The sequence below is a fragment of the Zophobas morio genome, unplaced genomic scaffold, assembly GCF_036711695.1.
Source record: "Zophobas morio isolate AGI-343-1 ecotype UQ-CSIRO unplaced genomic scaffold, CSIRO_AGI_Zmor_V1 ptg000002l, whole genome shotgun sequence".
NCBI classification, from domain to species: Eukaryota; Metazoa; Arthropoda; class Insecta; order Coleoptera; family Tenebrionidae; genus Zophobas; species Zophobas morio.
The window spans coordinates 14,555,927-14,575,750 of NW_026972107.1; the positions used below are offsets into that span (position 1 = coordinate 14,555,927).

The window sequence follows — 19,824 nt, forward strand, 5'->3', positions numbered from 1 at the left end:
GATGTGGTTAAACAGTTCCAAGCTTTGGCCTTATTTCCACTTCTGTTGGCACTTTTAAAGAAATTGGGACCATTAGGCATACGTTTGATTTCAATTTTAAATTATTTTGCACCGCACCTAACACCCATTGCAAACGTTTTGAAAGATGTTTTGAGACGATTTGTAGAAACTATAGATCCAACAGTCGCCCAAATCATTAATTTTCTTAATCTTCCATTGGAAGCTGTACCCAAACTACTGAAGATGTTACCGTTGATTTTACCGCTTTTCATACTGTCACCAGTTTTGGGTCCCTTTGGATTTGCTATAGCAGTGAATGCACTTGTAAAAAATGGTATTGTACAACAGTTGCTAGGTAACAATTTGTCGCTACCAACATTAGCAACAGCGTTTGTAATTTTACTGCTCTTTAAACCCTTCTTTCCAAATGCATTTTCTAGCATTTTTGAGTTTTTTAGAGCAGCATTATCAACATACGCTTCACTACCCGATCTAACTCCTCTGACACCATTCACATTAAAATTAATTCTATTTTTTGCGATAATTTTAACGCCAGTGTTTACAACAATAAGAAAATTTGTGAAACCTCCTGGGGGACTTCTTGACTTTTTAGTTTTTACTGCGCCATTTATTAATTTAGTTTTTCCCAAAATTTTACCACTTTTACCTAAGCCCTTACAGTTACTTCTGGTCCCGCTGGTACTTTTGGTACAGCCAGCAATAGCACCATTTTTATTACCCATTGCACCGTTGTTACTTAAATTAACACCGATATTATTAAAGGGTCCTACTTGGTTGTTGATATTGTTTGGTCTATCATTAGCACCTCTGCTCGGTTTGGTAGATCCCTTTTTAGTACCATTACTACCTGTGTTTCTCCTAGTAAAATCTCTTCTAGGTCCTTTGTTACCTTTAGTAGTGCCTATATTGTTGCCATTTTTAGGTCCTCTTTTCGGTCCAGTGTCACTACTTTTGTTACCTGTATTGATTTTGGGTAAGATTCTACCTCTTTTACTACCGTTTTTAGGTCCATTAGCTCCGATATTTTTACTCCTCTTACCATTATTTTTATTACCGGGTGGTTTTAAATTTTTGGGTATAGCAATCTTACTGTTACTTTTATTAATAGGGCCTATAGCGTTACCGTTATTAGGGCCAATTTTGGGTCTGTTTTTAGGTCCACTTTTACCATTAGTTCTCTTAGCTGGGCCACAACTGTTGTCTATTTTAGGACCACTTTTAGGTCCATTAGCCCCCATACTTTTACTCCTCTTACCATTATTTTTATTACCGGGTGGTTTTAAATTTTTGGGTATAGCAATCTTACTGTTACTTTTATTAATAGGGCCTATCGCGTTACCGTTATTAGGGCCAATTTTAGGTCCGTTTTTAGGTCCACTTTTACCATTAGTTCTCTTAGCTGGGCCTAAATTGTTGACTATTTTAGGACCGTTATTAGGTCCACTAGCTCCAATATTGTTACCCTTTTTGCCAATATTTTTAATATTAATTGGTTTTAAGTTATTGGGAGTAATATTTTTACCCTTACTTCTTGTAGTGGGACCTCAATTGTTACCATTTTTAGTCACTTTCTTACCATTTTTGGGACCTATAGCTAAGGCTCTTCTCAGTCCCTTATCTGTATTAAAGAGTATATTCGGCCCAATTTTGCCTATTTTAAGCACAACTCCGATTTGGCCATTCATTTTCCCGTTTTTAGTTACTCTTTTAGGACCTTTGGCATTTCCACTGTTTCTGATAATTAGCACTTTAATCAGTGTATTTGGTCCTATTTTAGGGGTATTTGGACCTTTTCTGGGCTTTCTGGGGCCAATTTTCTTACTACTTTTATTTCCCATTATTTTTGGCTTTATAGGCACTTTTCTAGGACCATTATTGGCACCGTTACTGTCCCTTAGTATAATTGTATAGTTCAATGACAAAAAGTGGGATATTTGTGTATTTGGTGATTAGAAAGTAAAGATAATTATTATAATTTGCCGAAAATTATTTTCTTGTTAATTATTGTATTATATCAATTTTATTGTATTTAAAGTGTTTTGATAGATCGTTCTTTGTGTAATTTTGTTCGCTAAAAAACCCAAAACGCTTAACTGAATAGAATTTAAAATAGAAAATACTGTCTTTAATTTGTTTGTGATTTGTAACACTAATTGTCATTGAAAAACTATTCTTCGACATTTCTATTTTGACAGTGTATTGAAAAGTTCAGATATAAAAATCGCTGCAGTGACTAACAGTAAGACATAACTGATTACTGTGCAATCTTAAAGCTTGTTTACACGAGATGAAAAGCAATAAAATCAATCTTTTGTCTGTGGCGCATGGCTATATAAAAGTATAAATGAAAGCGATAAGAAAACAATAAAGAATTGTGTATCCGTCGAATGATGTTGGTGTGTGGCACATAGAAGAGAGCTTATTGCTTTTCATCCCACAGCATCTCGTGCAAATAGAAATTTATTTGTACTTTATTTAAGTACAATAAGCAATATGAAGTATACTGCAGTATCGCAAAATTCAGTATTTTCATTAGTCGTTAGGGCGAAAAGCGGTTCAGGGATTCATTATATTGTATAGTGTTAGTTTCACAATTTTCAGACGCGTTTTCTACATAATATTGTTTTCATTTCGTAAAATAACATATTTCTGTACTTGTGGTTTATGAATTCGCCTTGATTTTTTACTCTAGTCAACAACCGAGAACCCTTAATCATAAAGAATTTCTTTGTGTGTGACGACTACTTTTAGTGTTGCCATATAGCTAAACAACTAACTCTGAATGTTATTAAAAAAACCCTATATTCTAGCTAGGTGTGTCTCGTTTTGGCTACAAGCCTGTTGAAAACGACAAGACAAAAACTACACAAAAACACTTACTATTACTTATCGAAGCACAAAATATTTTCATACATTATCAACATCATAATTGCTGTCAATAGCATATAATTACTCTTGAAAAATAATAACGTTCCCAAATAACTTATATCGATTTTATAATAGTAACGCTTACACTTATAATTGGATTACATACATGATGGAAATAAGGTGATTACAGTTTGTCAAACATTGTCATTATCGATTATGTAAAATAACATGAATCAAACAGTCGAAAAACAGTATTTGACTTACCTGAACATGCTTGTGGTGGTAGGGGGAAAATGAGGGTAGTAGAGGACTTCCTTCGGGCCACGGCGCAGCCTAAGGACTGCGGCTTGAAAGCGCGAAGTTGCTGCATGAAGTCCGAGCACTCCATGAGAGCAACGTCAGCGAAGTGCAAATCGCAGAGTATCTGGTTTTTGAAGCGTCTTGCTCGCTTCTGGTTGGGACCCGTCAAATTGAGTCCGCAGGAATTGCATCGCAAACATTCCTCGTGGTAGTGATTATTGTCGTACAGCGGCGAAGGTTCTGGAATAGACAAAAATAAACAATACAGAATGGCTGCGAGTATTCAAGACTGATTTCTCTTGGTGACTACTTCTTCTTCCAAGAATTGTGTCCCCCTTTGGAGAAAGAAGGAATTTAATTAAGATTTATTGGATTATTTAAGGGTTCCTGATTTTGGTGGTATAAAATATGACTGAAGAGAAGTTTTGCTTTCAGGAACGTTGAAAATTTCACAGCACCTTGTTGTGGTAATATTATGAAGACCTCTAGATGTATATTAATTTTAAAGTCTAGGTAAACTAACAGCTCTGGCCAATATAACAAATATTATGTATGAGAGTGGCCGGAGGTATAACTAATGCAGTGCGTCTGGAAACTTGAAGCACAGCACACAAATAGGTAGGTATCTGGAAGAAGATTGGTTATTTCTAAATTTTCGTTATACGTAGTAAATTTGATTCAGTTCACTCTGCAAAATGTGTTATATGTTCTTATATAAAAATAATTACAAATTAAGGTTAGTTAATAATATTTTGACATGACGTCATCAGTTCTTTCGGGGAAATGTTTAGAATAATTTTGTTATGTGTATTAGACGGCATATCATATAAGACTATATTTGTTTTATGCTGTTTACGTATTTCTTCTTCTCGAGTAAAGTAAACTATTTCTGGCAAATATTCGATTTACGCTTTCTTGGTGTTGCGTAGATTTCCGCGTTCGTTACTCTGTGTAAACTACATGAGACCAATAGCCTCCGAAACGATTCAAATTACTTCTTAGATACAATTTCGGTTGGCTGAAAAGCTAACGCTTCTCAAAAAATTACCAAATGGTTTATTAAAAAATATCCTCTGAGGGGAGATATTTTTCCTTCTTCTTTTTTAGATAACAAAGTATATTTCAAAGAAATGCAACTTATTTGATCCTATATTTCACAAAAATGTATCTAATTTTTCATAATTCTGACAAGCCAAGACGATTAGTGTCACATTATACACATCAAAATAAACATACTTATTCCAAGGAAAATGTTGACGACGTTATTTCAAAGAATTATTAAATAATGAAGGGAGGGTCATGAGATGTGACTAACTTTGCAGTACTTTTATTTTCTGAGTGGTAGCTTCGGAAGTAGAGGTAGTTTTCTTGCCGTTCGATAAAAATGTAAGATTCCGATCTTTTTTTTGTATTTCTGGTAACCATTTTGTGTTTTGTATTTTTAAGTGAGGATTGTTATAATTGTAGTAAGAATGTTAACACGCTGACGAAAATGTCTCAATTCTCTTCTAAAAAATGAACAATAATTAATTTTTAACTTATTAATATACACATTGTTTGCTGGAAATAGGTTCTGACATACATACGGTACTTGCTATGCGTCCCAGGCTTGGAAAGTTCCGTGAAGAAAACTTTGGGGATTTTTTAGAAATGTAGAAATGCAAAGGTTTAATTTTAAGTAAACAAATATTTACTGCCATATCTATTTAAACGAACTCTTGTGAAAATCCAAGTTCGTACATTTATAATGAATTTACTTTTGGACTGATACTAATTCAAAAGTAATTTAAAATACTGACAAAATAAACAGGCGCCTGTTGTAATTAGTGGTGTGTAATTGCGAGCTCTGGAAGCCACAATGGCCAGACTTAAATAAAAGTAAATTTCAAGGAAAGATGGAATTTAAATTTACAAATTAATTCGTTATTCAGGACGAATGCCGCGATAAGTTTCAGGTGTAAATAATTTGACTTGACAATAAGTTTGAATTAGAGCGGAACTTTCTTTTGGGACATACGTCTGGAAGATTAAAGTAAATTAAGGATAAAACGATGGTGCAGGTGCAAAAAGCCGAGCGAAATTCATCGTGTTCGGAAGTTTTTAGAATGGTTTTGTTTATTTACGTAGATAGAAATTTAATACTTATTTTTAGTTAACGTTGAAAGTTTCAAAGCTAACGATGAAAACGCTTTGCTTTTATTTTAAAAATAGAACGGATTTAGTTATTTTTCATCTTTACAACACTCTTAATCATTTGTTTGTATAAAGTCGTGTTATCAGACTACATCCAGGAAATCCTTTCCTCGTAAGTTTGTTACAAAATCGGCGAATAGAAAAAAATCAAACTCAATGATACTAATTAGAGTTACTTTGGTGCGATGTCACGTCTCCTGTAATTTAATTTTGGCTTAGTTATTGGTGACATTAACCGCTCTACCTTTCCCTCCGGAACAGTTTCGGGGTTAATTCACAGACCGCCGGTGGTTCCTTTGTGTAAAGAAAAATGCATTCAAATTGCTCGAATATTGCGGTCGTGAGCTTTACCATGTAGTTTTATAAAAAAAGTTGGCCTTACATTAATTTTATTAACGACGTTCAAAAAGCGGCTTTTGTGGCCATATCTGCCTTGTCAGGGTGTTTTTATTTTTTCCCGCAGTGACGGCAAGATAGATTTGCATTTCTGGAATCTGCGGGCCCGATATAAAAAATAGCGTGAATGGAACATGGTAATATTTTTCGTTTATGACAGGTTGCCAATAACGGCAATACATTAACATGATCCTTATCCGATTTTCCAAGATACGCGCAACAGTTTGAAAAAATCGCCGCCATAAATTGTTAATTGAAAACGCATCGGAACGCATTGCCGAAGCGCCAATTTATTACAAACAAGTACCTGTTTTTGCTGCTGAAATGTCGATAAGGTCATGCTCCAAACTCGAAAATGAGTAAATAAATGTACATCATCGGCAGAAGGCGCGCCCTGCCCGCGGAAACTAAAAGAGGGCGTCAGCGACCACTCCCGTCATTTCAAAAACGACAAATTCGTCGCCTGCCAGTGAATCTTTTTGAAAATTTAGTTCGAGTGCATGCAGTGAAAGACCACGACGTCGACGTCCACGTGCTGCGGATGCCACGGCACCACTGAGGCAGCGTCGGGGCGCTTTGGCCCCACCTCCCGATCGATTACCAACTGTGTTATCACAAATATTACTGAGATGCCGGCGCGCACATTGAATTTGGGCTTTGCTGCCACCTAATGAATTTACGCGGCGTCATCGCGATAGCCGCAGGAAGTGGTCGCTCTTATCGCAAAAGAAACATTATCTCATCAGCGGTTCCATGAATAATTGCCAACGACATAGTTTGGGAACGCGAAATCGTCCCACCCTTAAGCGAGACAAGTGGATGCTTATTACGCCATAATAAACGGCAATGCTAATTTTCTTATCTAAATCCACGACAGGTCAAGAGTAACACGCGAAGCTGTAAATGTGGGACTGTAAAAGTAATGTAGGAGGGTAATTTAGGCGGGCTGCTGATAAGTCTACTTGAAATTTGAAAGCAGAGCGAAACTGCCGTCTGCAAGCAACAGGTCAGCTAAAACAGTATGTTAGCTACCGAACGTTATCAGATAGAGAATTAATTAAACATCTGGCGACGTGATAACATCCCTACCTGTTTGTGTGCTGGAGTCGAAAAACGTGCTAGAAGTTTCGACGGTCATGGATGCGATGGTACCGTCGAGGATCTGAGCGCTGGAGTCTCTCCTACCTCTGTATCTTTGACAGTCGTCGCTCTGCGAGCTCTGTCTTCTGAAATTCCTGCAACGAATCATCTCCTCCGTCGTCGACTGTCTCCGGAAACCTCTAGCGATAAGAATTTCTTCGGTGGTGGACTGCCGACGGATAGTCGGTCTGTAATTCTCGGTAGGGGGAGGAACGGGTCTGTTGGAGGGACTAGGGTCTCTACTCGAACAACTGGAGCTATCTGGTGACCGATGTCCCGGACCTCTCGCCACGCTTGTGGATTGTCTTCGCAAGCGGCCCCTCCTCGTGGTGCGTCTAACAGGACTAATATCTCGTTCACCAGAACGATCTGGGCTCAAATGGGAACGGGAGTCGCGTCGACCGCGCGAAGCGGAATCGGGGCTCAAAGAATCACGACGGGCCTTTCGCCCGGTGTCGTCAACGTCGGGACTCAGAGCAGTGGGCTGCGATCCCCGACGACTCCAACCACCAGGCGGCAAGCAGCTCTCGTCGTAAGCAGTGTTCTGTCTTTGGAGTCTAGACAGCTTGCTGCTTCTCTCCGGACTAGCGTGACTCCTGGAATCTCGCCTACCTAAGCGGCCGCATTGGGTGGTGGAGTCTCTTCTGGTCGCCAATAAAGGGTGCGTTGGTGTTGTAGCTTGCACGGTGGGCGAAGTCGCCGGAGGAGTAACACTGGAAGTGATAATCGTAGGTGGAGGAAGAGCTTGGGTGCTAGTTTCGGAAGTAACCGACGGTGGTGCAGTAGTGGCAGTAGTGGCAGTAGAGGCGGCAATCTGCGCGATTTGTGCTACAATGGGTGTAGAATCTGAAGCCGTGGAAGAAGTGGAAGGTCTTTGTTCTTGTCTATAGTAGGGTGTCTCGTTAACCGTGCGTGAATCTCTACGTTTTTTTTGCGCGGCTACGATTTTAGGTGGCGGTGGGGTAATTATGGTGGTGGAATCACGCCTACCACTTCTCCCGCTCTCCCCGGAACCCCTTCTGGAGGCCCCGTGCGAGTGCGATACCGAGTCCCGTCTGCCGCTCTTGCTCGACTCCCCGCTGCCCCTCCTCGGCGACGTGCTCGCCGTTATCATCGTCGGGGTGTTGGACTCCCGCCGCTGCCACAGCTTGGCGACTTCCGATCTAAAATCTGAGATGGCGGTGTGGTGCGAGTCCCGCCTGGACTTCGAGCCCATGCTTCTGATACCGGAGTCAGCGCTAGATTCTCTTCTTTTCCGGCTGGTCGAGATGCTCGGAGTGGGTCCAGCTTCGGTGGTCGACTGGCGACCCCACGGAAGCGACCTTGCCAAGTCCGCCAAAGTCTCCCTCCTGCACAGCTGCTTCTGGCGACTTTTCGTCGATCCGCCCCATTCGCGCAAGATGTCGGTGAGTTGGGCCAGAGAGCTTCGGCGGCGGCGGGTAGTGCCGGAGGTGGGCGGGGAGGTTTCTTGGGTTTCTGTCGGCGGCGAGATGCTGCATATCTGCGTGGCGGAGTCCCTCCGGCCGCCCAGTCGCTGCCTGATCGTGGACTCTTCGACCTGCTCGCGAACCAGGTCGTCCCAGCCGTTTCCTCCTTGCCATACCAGCCCGACTTGGTGCGACAGGATGGGAAGGTTGCAGACGAAGCAGATGGCCGTCATTGTCCTGTAAAATACAAGTCCGAATTCACTCGACTGGCAAAGCAAAGTTCGGGTGCATCGTCATGAACGATCGAGTGGCAATGAGTGCTGAGTGCGGAATCTCTAGCTGCTGCAGCGGTGCATGAACATGCTGTGGCAGTTATGAAGAATGAAAGCGTGGCCCCAGATGACCCGAGGCTCGCTAGCCCCGGGCCGGGACGTTTGTATACGGGACCCTAAAAGTGTGCGAGTGCGGACCTGTAGTGGCGCAGGCGCGGCGACGGTAGCTGCGCCATGGCTCATTCTGGCGCCCGGACTCTGACAGACCCTACCAGCCCCTGGACTCGACGAGGGCGACGCTCCACGCTGGTCCGCTCCGGGCTGATCCGCCTCCACCTGCCTGCTAACACCAAACACTTACTACCTCGGTTAGCCTAATTCTACGCAGTCTTTAGACACAACATTTAGTCACATTTAACACGGGTAACGACAAATCAACAATTCACAGACCCTCTAGACGAGAATTTCGATGCGTCTGACAAAAAAAGCAAGGAGCACACAACACAAGGACCACTTCGAGTCCGGAACTTCTAATCTGAATTTCAACTGAGCACAGAGCCTAACTGGAAACTTGTTCAAGTTATTAATTAAAAAGGGACAAAAATTGCTCTTCGGCTTTCGCCGAACTCCGAATTGAGCTTCACGAGCGCTACTTCTGCAAAGAAAGTTAAAGCGCGCTTAGGTCCGGTACAGATAGTAACAGGTGGTTTGAGCGTAGTAGTTTGAAACTTTGGCGGTTTTCGAAGTGCGCTCTAGACATAAATAGGGAGACGTCTTATGGAATCATGCAAGACTCACTTATCTAACACCAACTATAGCATAGTAGCGAAAGCTCGAAAAATCAAGCACTTGAGCTGTGCAGGACTATAGCGTACTGTAACACCGGCATTCGGTATCGCGGTCGACGTTAAACTGGGCACCGACAGAAAGCGTAAACGGCGTCGGCGCCCACTTTCCGACGCCGATGACGTCAGGATTGATTTGCTCCGGGCGAGGGCGACATCTGGGGACCCTCCGCCAACGTGGAGCTTTCAGCTGTGTTTGTAGGTGCACATATCAATCACGTAGGGACACACTTTCATGCTCGGCGTACTCTGCTCCGCTAAATATAAGCTTTTATTAAGCGTATTAGGTTGATTTAATTAAGTTTAATTTTCATTAATTTTCTGCCGGGATAATTATTTATCGTGTTCTTGTAGAGGGAACGCTCTAAATTTATAACATTAAGCAATTTTGCTGAACTGTTGAACTCAAATGCTTTTCTTACTGCATCTATTTATAAAACAGAATTAGAGCGATCTAGTGAGGATCTTTTTGTGCAATTATTAATGCATTTTTCGAAATACAACTCCAAAAATCATTTTGGTTTGGACGTGGAAAAAATTGCACATGTAAAAATTCTTTGTTGTGTAACTTTAAAAATGTAATGGAAATATTTTACGCGGAGAACTTCATTATTCATTTTTCAAATTTAACCTGTGATAGTTTAATAATATATTTTAAAAATTCATTGATCTATTGTGAATAATACGAAACAAATTTGAATTTATTTCAAAAATTTCATAATATCAGATAGTTAGTTGTGTTACCCCTGCCTTTTACTATTGTTGAAAGAATATAACTTCGGAATATAGTCTAAAATTGTAACTTTCTTTAACTTTACGAGGTTTACTAATGTCGTAGTTAGGCTTTAACAATTATTTTGAAATAGTTTATATCAATTGCAACAAATCTTAAACGCTTTTGTATGTTCGACTAATGGCTGAAATTTTCGAAATAAAAAGACAAGATAATTTCTTTTTACGGGCGAAGCCAATTCAGACTAATCACATTTTCTAAAAGCTGAGAAACATCAAGAACATGAAAATCGATATCCCTTAAAATCATCCAATTAAGCTAAGGTCAAGAGCAACTGATGCTACAAACAAGTCTTCAAAATAAAAATGGATAGAAGTTAGAGGGTTAATTATGATTAAATTCGTAAAAAGTAAACAGCATTGATATTTTTACACACCGGAGCTCTGGCTGGTTGATTGATCGACTCAAAAAACCGGTGCGAATGCAATGGTTTTAATTTCTGCAACTCGAAATTGGTAAGGGTGAACTTTCGCAATTTAATTTCGAGCTTCGACTCCCACACTAAATATGTAATAATTACGCAGTTTTGTGCAACACCTTCATTATGCATGCTGACGCTACGCGGTTGAATAAATCTCAGAAACAGCTACATGAAACTTTAAAGACGAGAAAACAGTAATTTGTCACTATACATCAGCTAGCCATTTTCCAAAGTAAGACTAGTTAATTAAAGACTGAACATTTGAACTCCCTAGCGGTTTTAATAAAATTAAATATAAAACGGTGACTATAGAGCAATATTAAAATCTGCAATTATGAATTTCGTGGTGTGGTAGCGTCTGTTTTGTGTTTCAAACGTCGAGTTAAAGTGTGCAATTGAAATAAAATGCGATCTATCTCGTTTTGTGTTTTATTCATGAGCATATCCTCTGCCATCAATAGTACATCGAATTCCATAAATTTCAAATTGAAGATGTTTGTCAATACACATCACGTACTCATTGTTTCTGAAACAATTTGGGGAGATTTGAGGAGGCACTTTCGCGTTTCCTCCTGAAATTTGATGTACCACAATGAAGTAACTGAACGTTCTGAAACTTAGTACATGTATTGATTTATAAAAAGCCTTGCCGGTAAAACATAAAAAAACCGTAACATTACGCTTGAACGTTTAAAACATGAAAAAAAAAAACTTTTGTTCAGTGAGTACGGTGAAAAGGGTGGTTTTAGCGGTTTTCGCTATTAAAAATTATGAGGTAAAGGAAAATATAACAAAATACAGTTATTTAATGATGATGTTGACACGAAAATGAAAACTAAAATCTTTATTTTCAGTGTAATTTTGTATTATGTTAAATTACAACATTTCTATGTATAATATTTTACTGACAGTTAAAACCAAATGGTGTTAGTCCGGGGTCAGAACATTTGCCAGCTCCGGGTTACCACAAACCCTTGCGTTTATCTTCAAAGAAATTCTACTTTATAAAGAATGTTCTGCGTTTTGCACGACTTATGACTGCATAGGTGGAAATGCTAAATAATTCTAGCAATTCCCAGTAGCCCCGTGCTAGTAATAAAATGCTCTTTGTTTTTTATCAAACCCAGGGAACCGTTAACCGAGATGTAAAATTGCATACCCACTTATTTGTACTTTATACATTTAAATAAACAATAAACATTTCCAATATACATCGGTAGTAAACTTTAATAAGCCCTGTAATAATAAACAGTGGAATGCCAAATATTTGATCGTAATAACGCCGACAATGCCTGCATTTAAAAACAAAATAGCCGAGCTTTTCTATTTATTTAAAACATGCATTTCATTAATACAATGCACATTTCATGGATGACGCACTAAAATAACCAAACACGTAGTTTGCTCGCTAAGCTAAAATTGTTTTATGGTGTTCATTGTTCAGGGGCATGACTTTTATTTTCCAGTGTGTGTTGTTCGCACAATTTTGGTAAAATATCTGCGTAGAATCTTCAACGACATAAAGAGATAATCTAGAAAGGTGGGTTCCTGGGATTCTAAGCGTCGGAGTCAAACAAAGCGACTAATCCTTATTTCCTAGCATCCGGAAAATTTCCTGTTCGAGATCTTTCGTGTCCTTAAAGTGGAAAGATCGTAAGCTAACATGACTGAAGAATAATTTTGTATCCGATCGAGTGGGTTCAAGATAAGTAGATAAAATTGTGTATGGTAAAAGCAAACCCGAATAGTGGTTTTGAAAGTTAACGAAGATATTTTCACTGATTAGAAAATGTAAAACAACGTGTTTATAAATTTGGGTTAGATAATGAGTATATTACAATACAAGAACGGTAATAGCACATTACCATGTTAGTTTTTAAGTTTGAACAAAAATTTCGTATTTCGGTTAAACTGAATTCAAACGAATTGTAGCTAGTTTACACTACATAGTTACTACGAGCGTCAAGTTTGTTTACAACGAATTCTAATCTATAACGTGCAATAAAAAAACATGTTTATTTACTGATTTAAAAGAGTGAAGATAAATTTATCACACTGCTGGAATCATTGATTTTCTGTTGTTTTTTATTTTGTACATTTTGTATTATTTGTTGTGTTTACTAAATCTTCCTGCAAATACATCAAACTGTGGTAAAACTAAAAAAAATCTCTAAAGTTGTTTACTTAGAATTTATTTCGCGTCTGAAGTGCAAGAAATGCTGCATAACTCCCACGACGTTTTTTTTTCTATAAAGATTAATTTTATACATTTTGATTGATGTTTTAAGTTTGTAGTGGGAAAAGCAATTTAGTTTCGAAAAGTGTAATACGACACGAATTAAACTTTGTGCTCATAGAACTTTATAGAACTTTTTTTTAAACAACCTTATTCTATTAAAAAATAAAAAATTATTTGTTGCAAAATGCCGTACGAGCAACAGATAACGTCTTCAAGTTGGCACTAGACGTCTAAACTGTTGAGCGTAGCCAACAAAAGCACATTTTTATTGATTGCAGCTTATATGATAAGGTTCAATCCAGTTCCTAGTTTAGCAGTTAAGCTTTCAACAAGAAAAAAAAGTAAATGCAATTTTTGGCGGACAAGTTGGATCTAATTTATCCTAGGGCCGATAGTTTCATCAACAAAATTACTGCTTTAGGAGACCTTCCACGAGATAAGAGACTTAAAAGCGCAATAAAGACCAACAAATTAATGCCGTACAACATTAAATCGTAAAGAATTCGTATTCCGCTCCCGCTGAATCTGATTAGCTCGGTAATACACTTTTCTCGTCAGCGTATTACGAATATTAGAACGACTTATTGGAAAAATGTGAACTACCGAGTAATTTTTTTTAGATCCGTCCATCAGTTAATGGAGAATTGAAATGCTTTCACATACAATACAGTCACGACGGGTGTTTAATACAAATCTAGGTTAACTAGTCTTGTTTCGGTATAAAAATAATAGGAGTAATTCATTATAAATTGATTTTAACATTTCTGTAAGTTTTAAGCAGTTTAGGAAACATTGGGTAAACTATTTCCAACGTAATTTAACTGGATGGACAAATCTGCATAAACATGTTCAGATATTTTAATCAATGTTCCTTTCACGACCACAGAACCCCATACAACTACATTTCAATAAATCACGTTTCCATAAATGATATCAGAAACCTCAAATATTTGAAAATTATGTCTAATTAAGCCGAAATATAACTGACGATATTGCAAATATGTATTAAAGAAAATATCTAGTGTCAAAATATGTATAATAAATTAAATTACAAACAGGGATTTTGACAGAAATGACGTGAGTTTTTTAACAATTCGTCGCCTGAGAACTTGTTTGATCCACAGACCAGAGTGCACTCAGGCTAATGTCGACTCTTCAGAATTTCTAAATTTTTAATCACAATTTTGGTGGTTATTTATTTTCCATACTTTCTCAATTTTTCGATATTTCGACTTCTCGACTTTTCGACTCTTCGATTTCTCGATCTTTTATTTTTCGATTTCTTGATGCCCCAGTTCTTGAATTTTTCGTTGTTTCGATTTTTTACTTTTGGGCTTTTCAATTTTTCGATTCTCCAATTTTTCGATGTTTCGATTTTTCGATTTGTCGGTTTTTCGATTTTTTACTTTTCAGATTATCGGTTTTTCGATATTTCGATTTTTGAATTACCCAACTTTTTTAAATTTTCGAGTTGCGATTTCTCGATTTGTTGATTTTTCAGTTCTTCAAAGCTTTAAAACTTTAGATTTTTCAATTTTTCGACTGTTTTATTCGATTTTTCAATTTTTCAACTTTTCGATATTTTAACATTTCAATTTTTTTAATTATAGGTTTTTTGGGTTTCTTGAGTTTTCAGTTCTTCTATATTTTAAGTTTTCAGTTTACGGAATTTTTATTGAACAATCAAAACATCGAAACATCTCTGTCAATCGAGATCTCCAAATATTTAAAGATCGAAAATTTAAAAATTCGGAAAATTGAAACAAAAAAATATAGTAGAACTGAAAATTCGAGAAATCGAAAAATCTAGAATTTTAAAAATTGAAAAATTAAAATATCGAAAAGTCGAAAAATTGAGAAATCGAAATACAAAATAGTCCAAAAATTGAAAAATTTAAAGTTTAAAAAACGAAAAACTGCAAATTCAAAAAAAAATCTAAAAATCTAAAAATCCAGAAGCTGAAAAATCGAAAAGTCAAAGAATTGAAGAACTGAGAAATCGAAACTTAAAAAAATCGAGAAATGGGAAAATCAAAAATAGAATAATTGAGAAATCGGAAAGCAGAAAATTTAGTAATGTAAAAATTTAAAAAGTTGAAAAACAGAAAAACTGAAGAATTGAAAAATAAAAACTCGAGAAATCTAAAAATCTAAAATTAAAACTTAAAAATCGAAATTTGAGAAATCGAAACCCCAGAATTTAAAAAATTGAAAAATTGAAAAATCGGATAACGAGAAAAATCGAAACATCGAAAAATTGGAAAATCGAAAAATTGAAAAACCCAAAAGTAAAAAATTGAAAAATTGAGAAATCCAAAAATCGAAGCAACAAAAAATTCAAAAACTGAGGAATCTAAAAATCAGAGGATCGAGAAATTTTTACTTTTCGGCTTTTCGATTGTTCTGTTTCGATTTTTAAATTTTAGATTTTCGAATTTTTATATTTTTGATTTTTTGATATTTGCTTTTCTCCATTTTCAATTTTACGATATTTTAATTTTTCATTGTTTTAAATTTTACATTTTTCGATTTTTTGATTTTTCAGTTCTTCAATATTTTTTCATTTTTCAATTTTTCAAGGTTCCAGAATTTTGAGTTTTTCGATTTCTCAGTTAATCTATTTTTCCCCATTTCTCGATCTCGCAAAGTTTCGATTTTTCAATTCTTCAATTCTTCAATTTTTCGATTTTCCAAATTTTTTATTTTTCAATTTTTCAATTTTTTTAAGTTTGTGATTTTTCGACTTTGCAGTTTTGACTTTTCGATTTCTCAATTTTTCAAATTTTTGATTTCCCAGTTTTTGAATATTTCGTCCAATTTTCATTTTTCAGTTTTCCGCGTCTTCAATTTTTCTTCAGTAGAAGAAAATTGGATTGTCGAAACTGAGATATTTCAATTTTTTCGTATTTCGGCTTTGGAATTTTTTAATATTTCGACTTTTCAATTTTTCGATTGTTTTATACTTCCATTTCTTAATTTTTTAACTTTTTGATATTATAACTTTTCAGTTTTTGAAATTTTAGGTTTTTCGATTTCTTGAGTTTTCTGTTCTTTATATTTCAATTTTTCGATTTTCCAATTTTTCCATGTTTCGAAATATAAAAGGACAAAATCGAAAAATCGAAAAGTTAAAAGTAGAAAAATTGATAAATCGAGAGATTGAACAATAAAAAAATATCGAAACATCCCAATTTCGATAAATCAAGATCTAAAAACATTTAAAAATCGAAAATTTAAAAATTCGGTAAATTGAAAAATTGGAATATAGAAGAAATGAAAATTCGAGAAACTGAAAAATCTAGAATTTTAAAAATTAAAAAATTAAAATATCGAAAAGATGAAAAATTGAGAAATCGAAATACAAAACAGTCGAAAAATTGAAAAATCTAAAGATTAAAAAACGAAAAACTGAAAAAAAAATAAAAAATCGAAAAATCCAGAAGTCCAAAAATCGAAATATTGAAAAATCTCAAAATTGAAAGAAATATCAACAAATTAAGAAATTAAAAGATTGGAAAATTGAGAAATCGAAAAACCAAAAAAGCAAAGTCAAAAAATCGAAAAATCAAAGAATTGGAGAACTGAAAAATCGAAACTTTGAGAAAGGGGACAATCAAAAATAGATTAATTGAGAGAACGGAAAACTGCAATTTTCGCAACGTCAAAATTTGAAAAATTAAAAAACAGAAATACTCTAAACATGAATAAATCAAAAAATAAAAATTTGAAAATCTAAAAGTTAAAAATATAAAAACTGAAAAATCGACAAATCTGGAAAACCTTAGAATTTAAAAAATCAGATAACTTGAAACATCGAAACATCGAAAAATTGCAAAATCGAAAAATTGAAAATTCCAAAAGTAAAAAATCGAAAAACTGAGAAATCCAAAAATCAAAACAACCAAAAATTCAAAAACTGAGACATCGAGAAATCGAAAAATCAGAGGATCGAGAAATTGAGGAGTCGAAAGCCGAGAAAAAAAGTTATATATTGAAAAATTGATGAATCGAGAAATCGAACAACCAAAACATCGAAACATCTGTTTTCAATAAATCGAGAAATCAAAAAATTGAAAAATCGAAAAATTTTAAAAAAGAAAAATTGAAACTGAAAACTCGAGAAATCGAAAAACTTAAGGTTATAAAAATTGAAAAATTAAAACATCGAAAAGTTGAAAAATTCATAAGTCGAAGTATAAAAAACCTAAAATTGAACAAAAAATTGAAAATCCAAAAAGTAAAAATCCAGAAATCAAAAAATCCAGGAGTCCAAAATTCGAAAAGTCAAAAAATGGAAATATTGAAAAATCTCAAAACTGAAAGAAATATCCAAAAAATTGGAAAATTGAGACATACACTAAAACTAAAAAAGCAAAATCGTAAAATTGAAGAGCACAAAAATTAGAAATTGTAATTGAAACACAGGAAAACTGAGAAATAAAAAAAAAATCGAGAAATCGAAAATTTGAAGAATGGAAAATTTGAAAAAGCCCAAAATTGAAATATGGAAAAACTGAGACATTTAAAATCGAAAAATAGAGAAATCGAAAAGCCGAAAAATCTCAATAGCGTATTTATAAACCACAAGTTCAGGATTATGCTACTTTTTAACATTTAAATAACATAACGTGTAAGGTAAAAACTCAACACGGTTTCATAAACCGTAATCGAAGGATATAAAATTTAAATTACATCCACTATTGTAAAATTTCATTGTTGGTGACAAATTTTGGTGGGTGTTTTACCATTTGATAATACAATTTGAAATGTAGATTTTGTTATTCGGGAACATTATGTATTAAATGGTTAAAATGTTCTTTGTTCACTTATTCGTTGTAAAGTCCGACTAGATGGTCGAAACGGGTTAGTTCTTCGTAGTGGATGTGTATTAGATCAGCTCTAACGAAAGTTGGCTTGTAGATAAATCGCTTAGAGACGATATTGGCCTGAGTGCGCTCTGGTCTGTAGATCAAACAAGTTCTCATGCGACGAATTACCTATATAAAATATGTTAATAAAATACTTCTCTGTTTATTTTTATATGGAAAGCAAGATCAAGATAATAAACTTTATCCAAGTCAAGTCTGAATAAAAATTCATTAACTCTTGTCTTAGAAAAATGATTAGTGAATAATTGAGATTAATGGCGGAAAATACTATTGTATTATATCTAACTTAATTTAATAATGCAAATTTTATGTAAAAATTAGTATCAGGGTTGTTATAACTTTAGTAAACTTTTTGAGCATTTCACACTTCACTGAGTTGTTCAAAACGAAGTGAAATTTATCAACCGTTCTGTTTTATTGGGGGATATATTGCATGCTTGACGTACTTTAGTTTCCCTTCAAAGTATGTATAAGATTATTTTTTGATATAAATGTATGGAGATATTTGTTTGTTTTAGGTATCGATAAACGATTATATTTTAGTGTAATAAACGAGAAATTTGTGCTTGATAAAAGAACTATTGGTAATTATAGGAAATAAATAAAATAAATAGTTTGACAAATATCTGTCTGCGTGTTTTTGACGTTTCACAGGCAATTAAATACGAAAATGTAAGTTTCCCACATCTTGTCTTTGGATAGTCAAACTAAGTTTAGTGTTTTAAATGTACTTTAAAATTGTTTAATTATATATTAATATATTTTTGTTAAAAGTAAGCTCCAAAGTGTATATGGTGTTGATTGCGCTTTAAAAAATCGTTACATATATTTTATGCTTCATTTGCATTACTGTCTCCGATGCAGTTTAGTCCAAAGCACTCTTCCGTGGTGTTTTTTGTGCAGACGATCAGAGCTTGCGTTCCATCAAATTTTCTACGTAAACCTTTGTACAAATACAAACACAAGCTACAAAGCTTTTATCGAAACTGCGGTCTAAAAGCCAAACAATGACTGTATTGTGTCTGCAGTTTAACTGGAATTAAAATTAATTATAGAGATGGGCGAGAGCGTACTTCGATCGCTGCTAATGAAGCTTCGACTGGATGCTTTTATCATTGACCGAAATTTTAAGTAATAACGGGTGGTAATTTTACTGTACCACATACGGACAGAAATATTAAAAAATGCCAGGCCATAATAAACTGAATGGTATTCTTTACCCGAGAAAAATTGGGTATTAAATATTCATCATAATGAATCCTTTTGTTAGCTGGTTGCTATAGGCATCAGGAGCAGAGGAACCGGTTCGAACCAAATATTAAGTTGTCATTGTGAGGTGGTATTAATATAATCTCCTTTACAATCAGCTGGAATGACGTGAATATTGGAATATTTCACAGAGCGAATTAATTAATTCACCAGGAAACCTCACAGTTTTTTTCAAAATTTCAGTAAGTAATTAACACGCTGTTTTAAGCGGATAAATTACATGCTATCCATTATTTATTTGTTTGTCTGGATTTTTCTAACATGATACACTGAGATTTTGATTGTAGGTCCAGTTCGTGTTACATTTGCAAAATTGTGTCAGCAGTGGGATATTTGTGTTCTATTGATTCAGAAGTTAATCTTTAAAATGTGCTTAAGTAAATGCAACTGAATTATTTCTGTTCATCCTTCCGGTTATTTTTAAAACAACAAGTGTTTCCAACACCGTGTTCGATGTTTTCGCTGGTTGTTGCGTAATCGCCGAGCATGCACTTCCACTGGAAAAATCGGATTATTCATAGTCAAGTATAACAGGAAATCCGGTGGAGGGCTTTTCGATTTGGATTTAAGCCATCCTTCTAAAAAATTTAAACTAGGAAAACATTCAATTGCTCTTCACAAAATACTAAAATCTGATTGAAGCTTGTAGGAAATCGGCATAGTGCTCGAAGTTTGCGCGATAAATTATTCATAAGGTTACCCGAAACATTATCTCCCAGTGTCGATGGCATACGTAGAGGTCTTTTAAAAT

At 35.4% G+C, this 19,824-nt stretch overlaps 1 protein-coding gene across 3 annotated transcripts in view; it reads right to left on the bottom strand.

Annotated features, from left to right (window-relative positions):
- Rsh (radish) overlaps positions 1-19,824 on the bottom strand; it is a 324,789-nt gene that overhangs the window by 90,783 nt on the left and 214,182 nt on the right. Inside the window, exons 1-4 of one of the 3 annotated variants that reach the window (XM_064055362.1) lie at positions 9,416-9,517; positions 8,816-8,957; positions 6,868-8,582; positions 3,154-3,429 (exon numbers count right to left, since the gene is read on the bottom strand). In XM_064055362.1, the coding sequence (XP_063911432.1) occupies positions 3,154-3,429; positions 6,868-8,582; positions 8,816-8,853 (2,029 nt within the window). In that variant the 5' untranslated portion in view covers positions 8,854-8,957; positions 9,416-9,517. Of the gene's footprint in view, positions 1-3,153; positions 3,430-6,867; positions 8,583-8,815; positions 8,958-9,415; positions 9,518-19,824 lie in introns of those variants that run through there. The other 2 variants (XM_064055367.1, XM_064055372.1) reach the window with 2 other exon arrangements.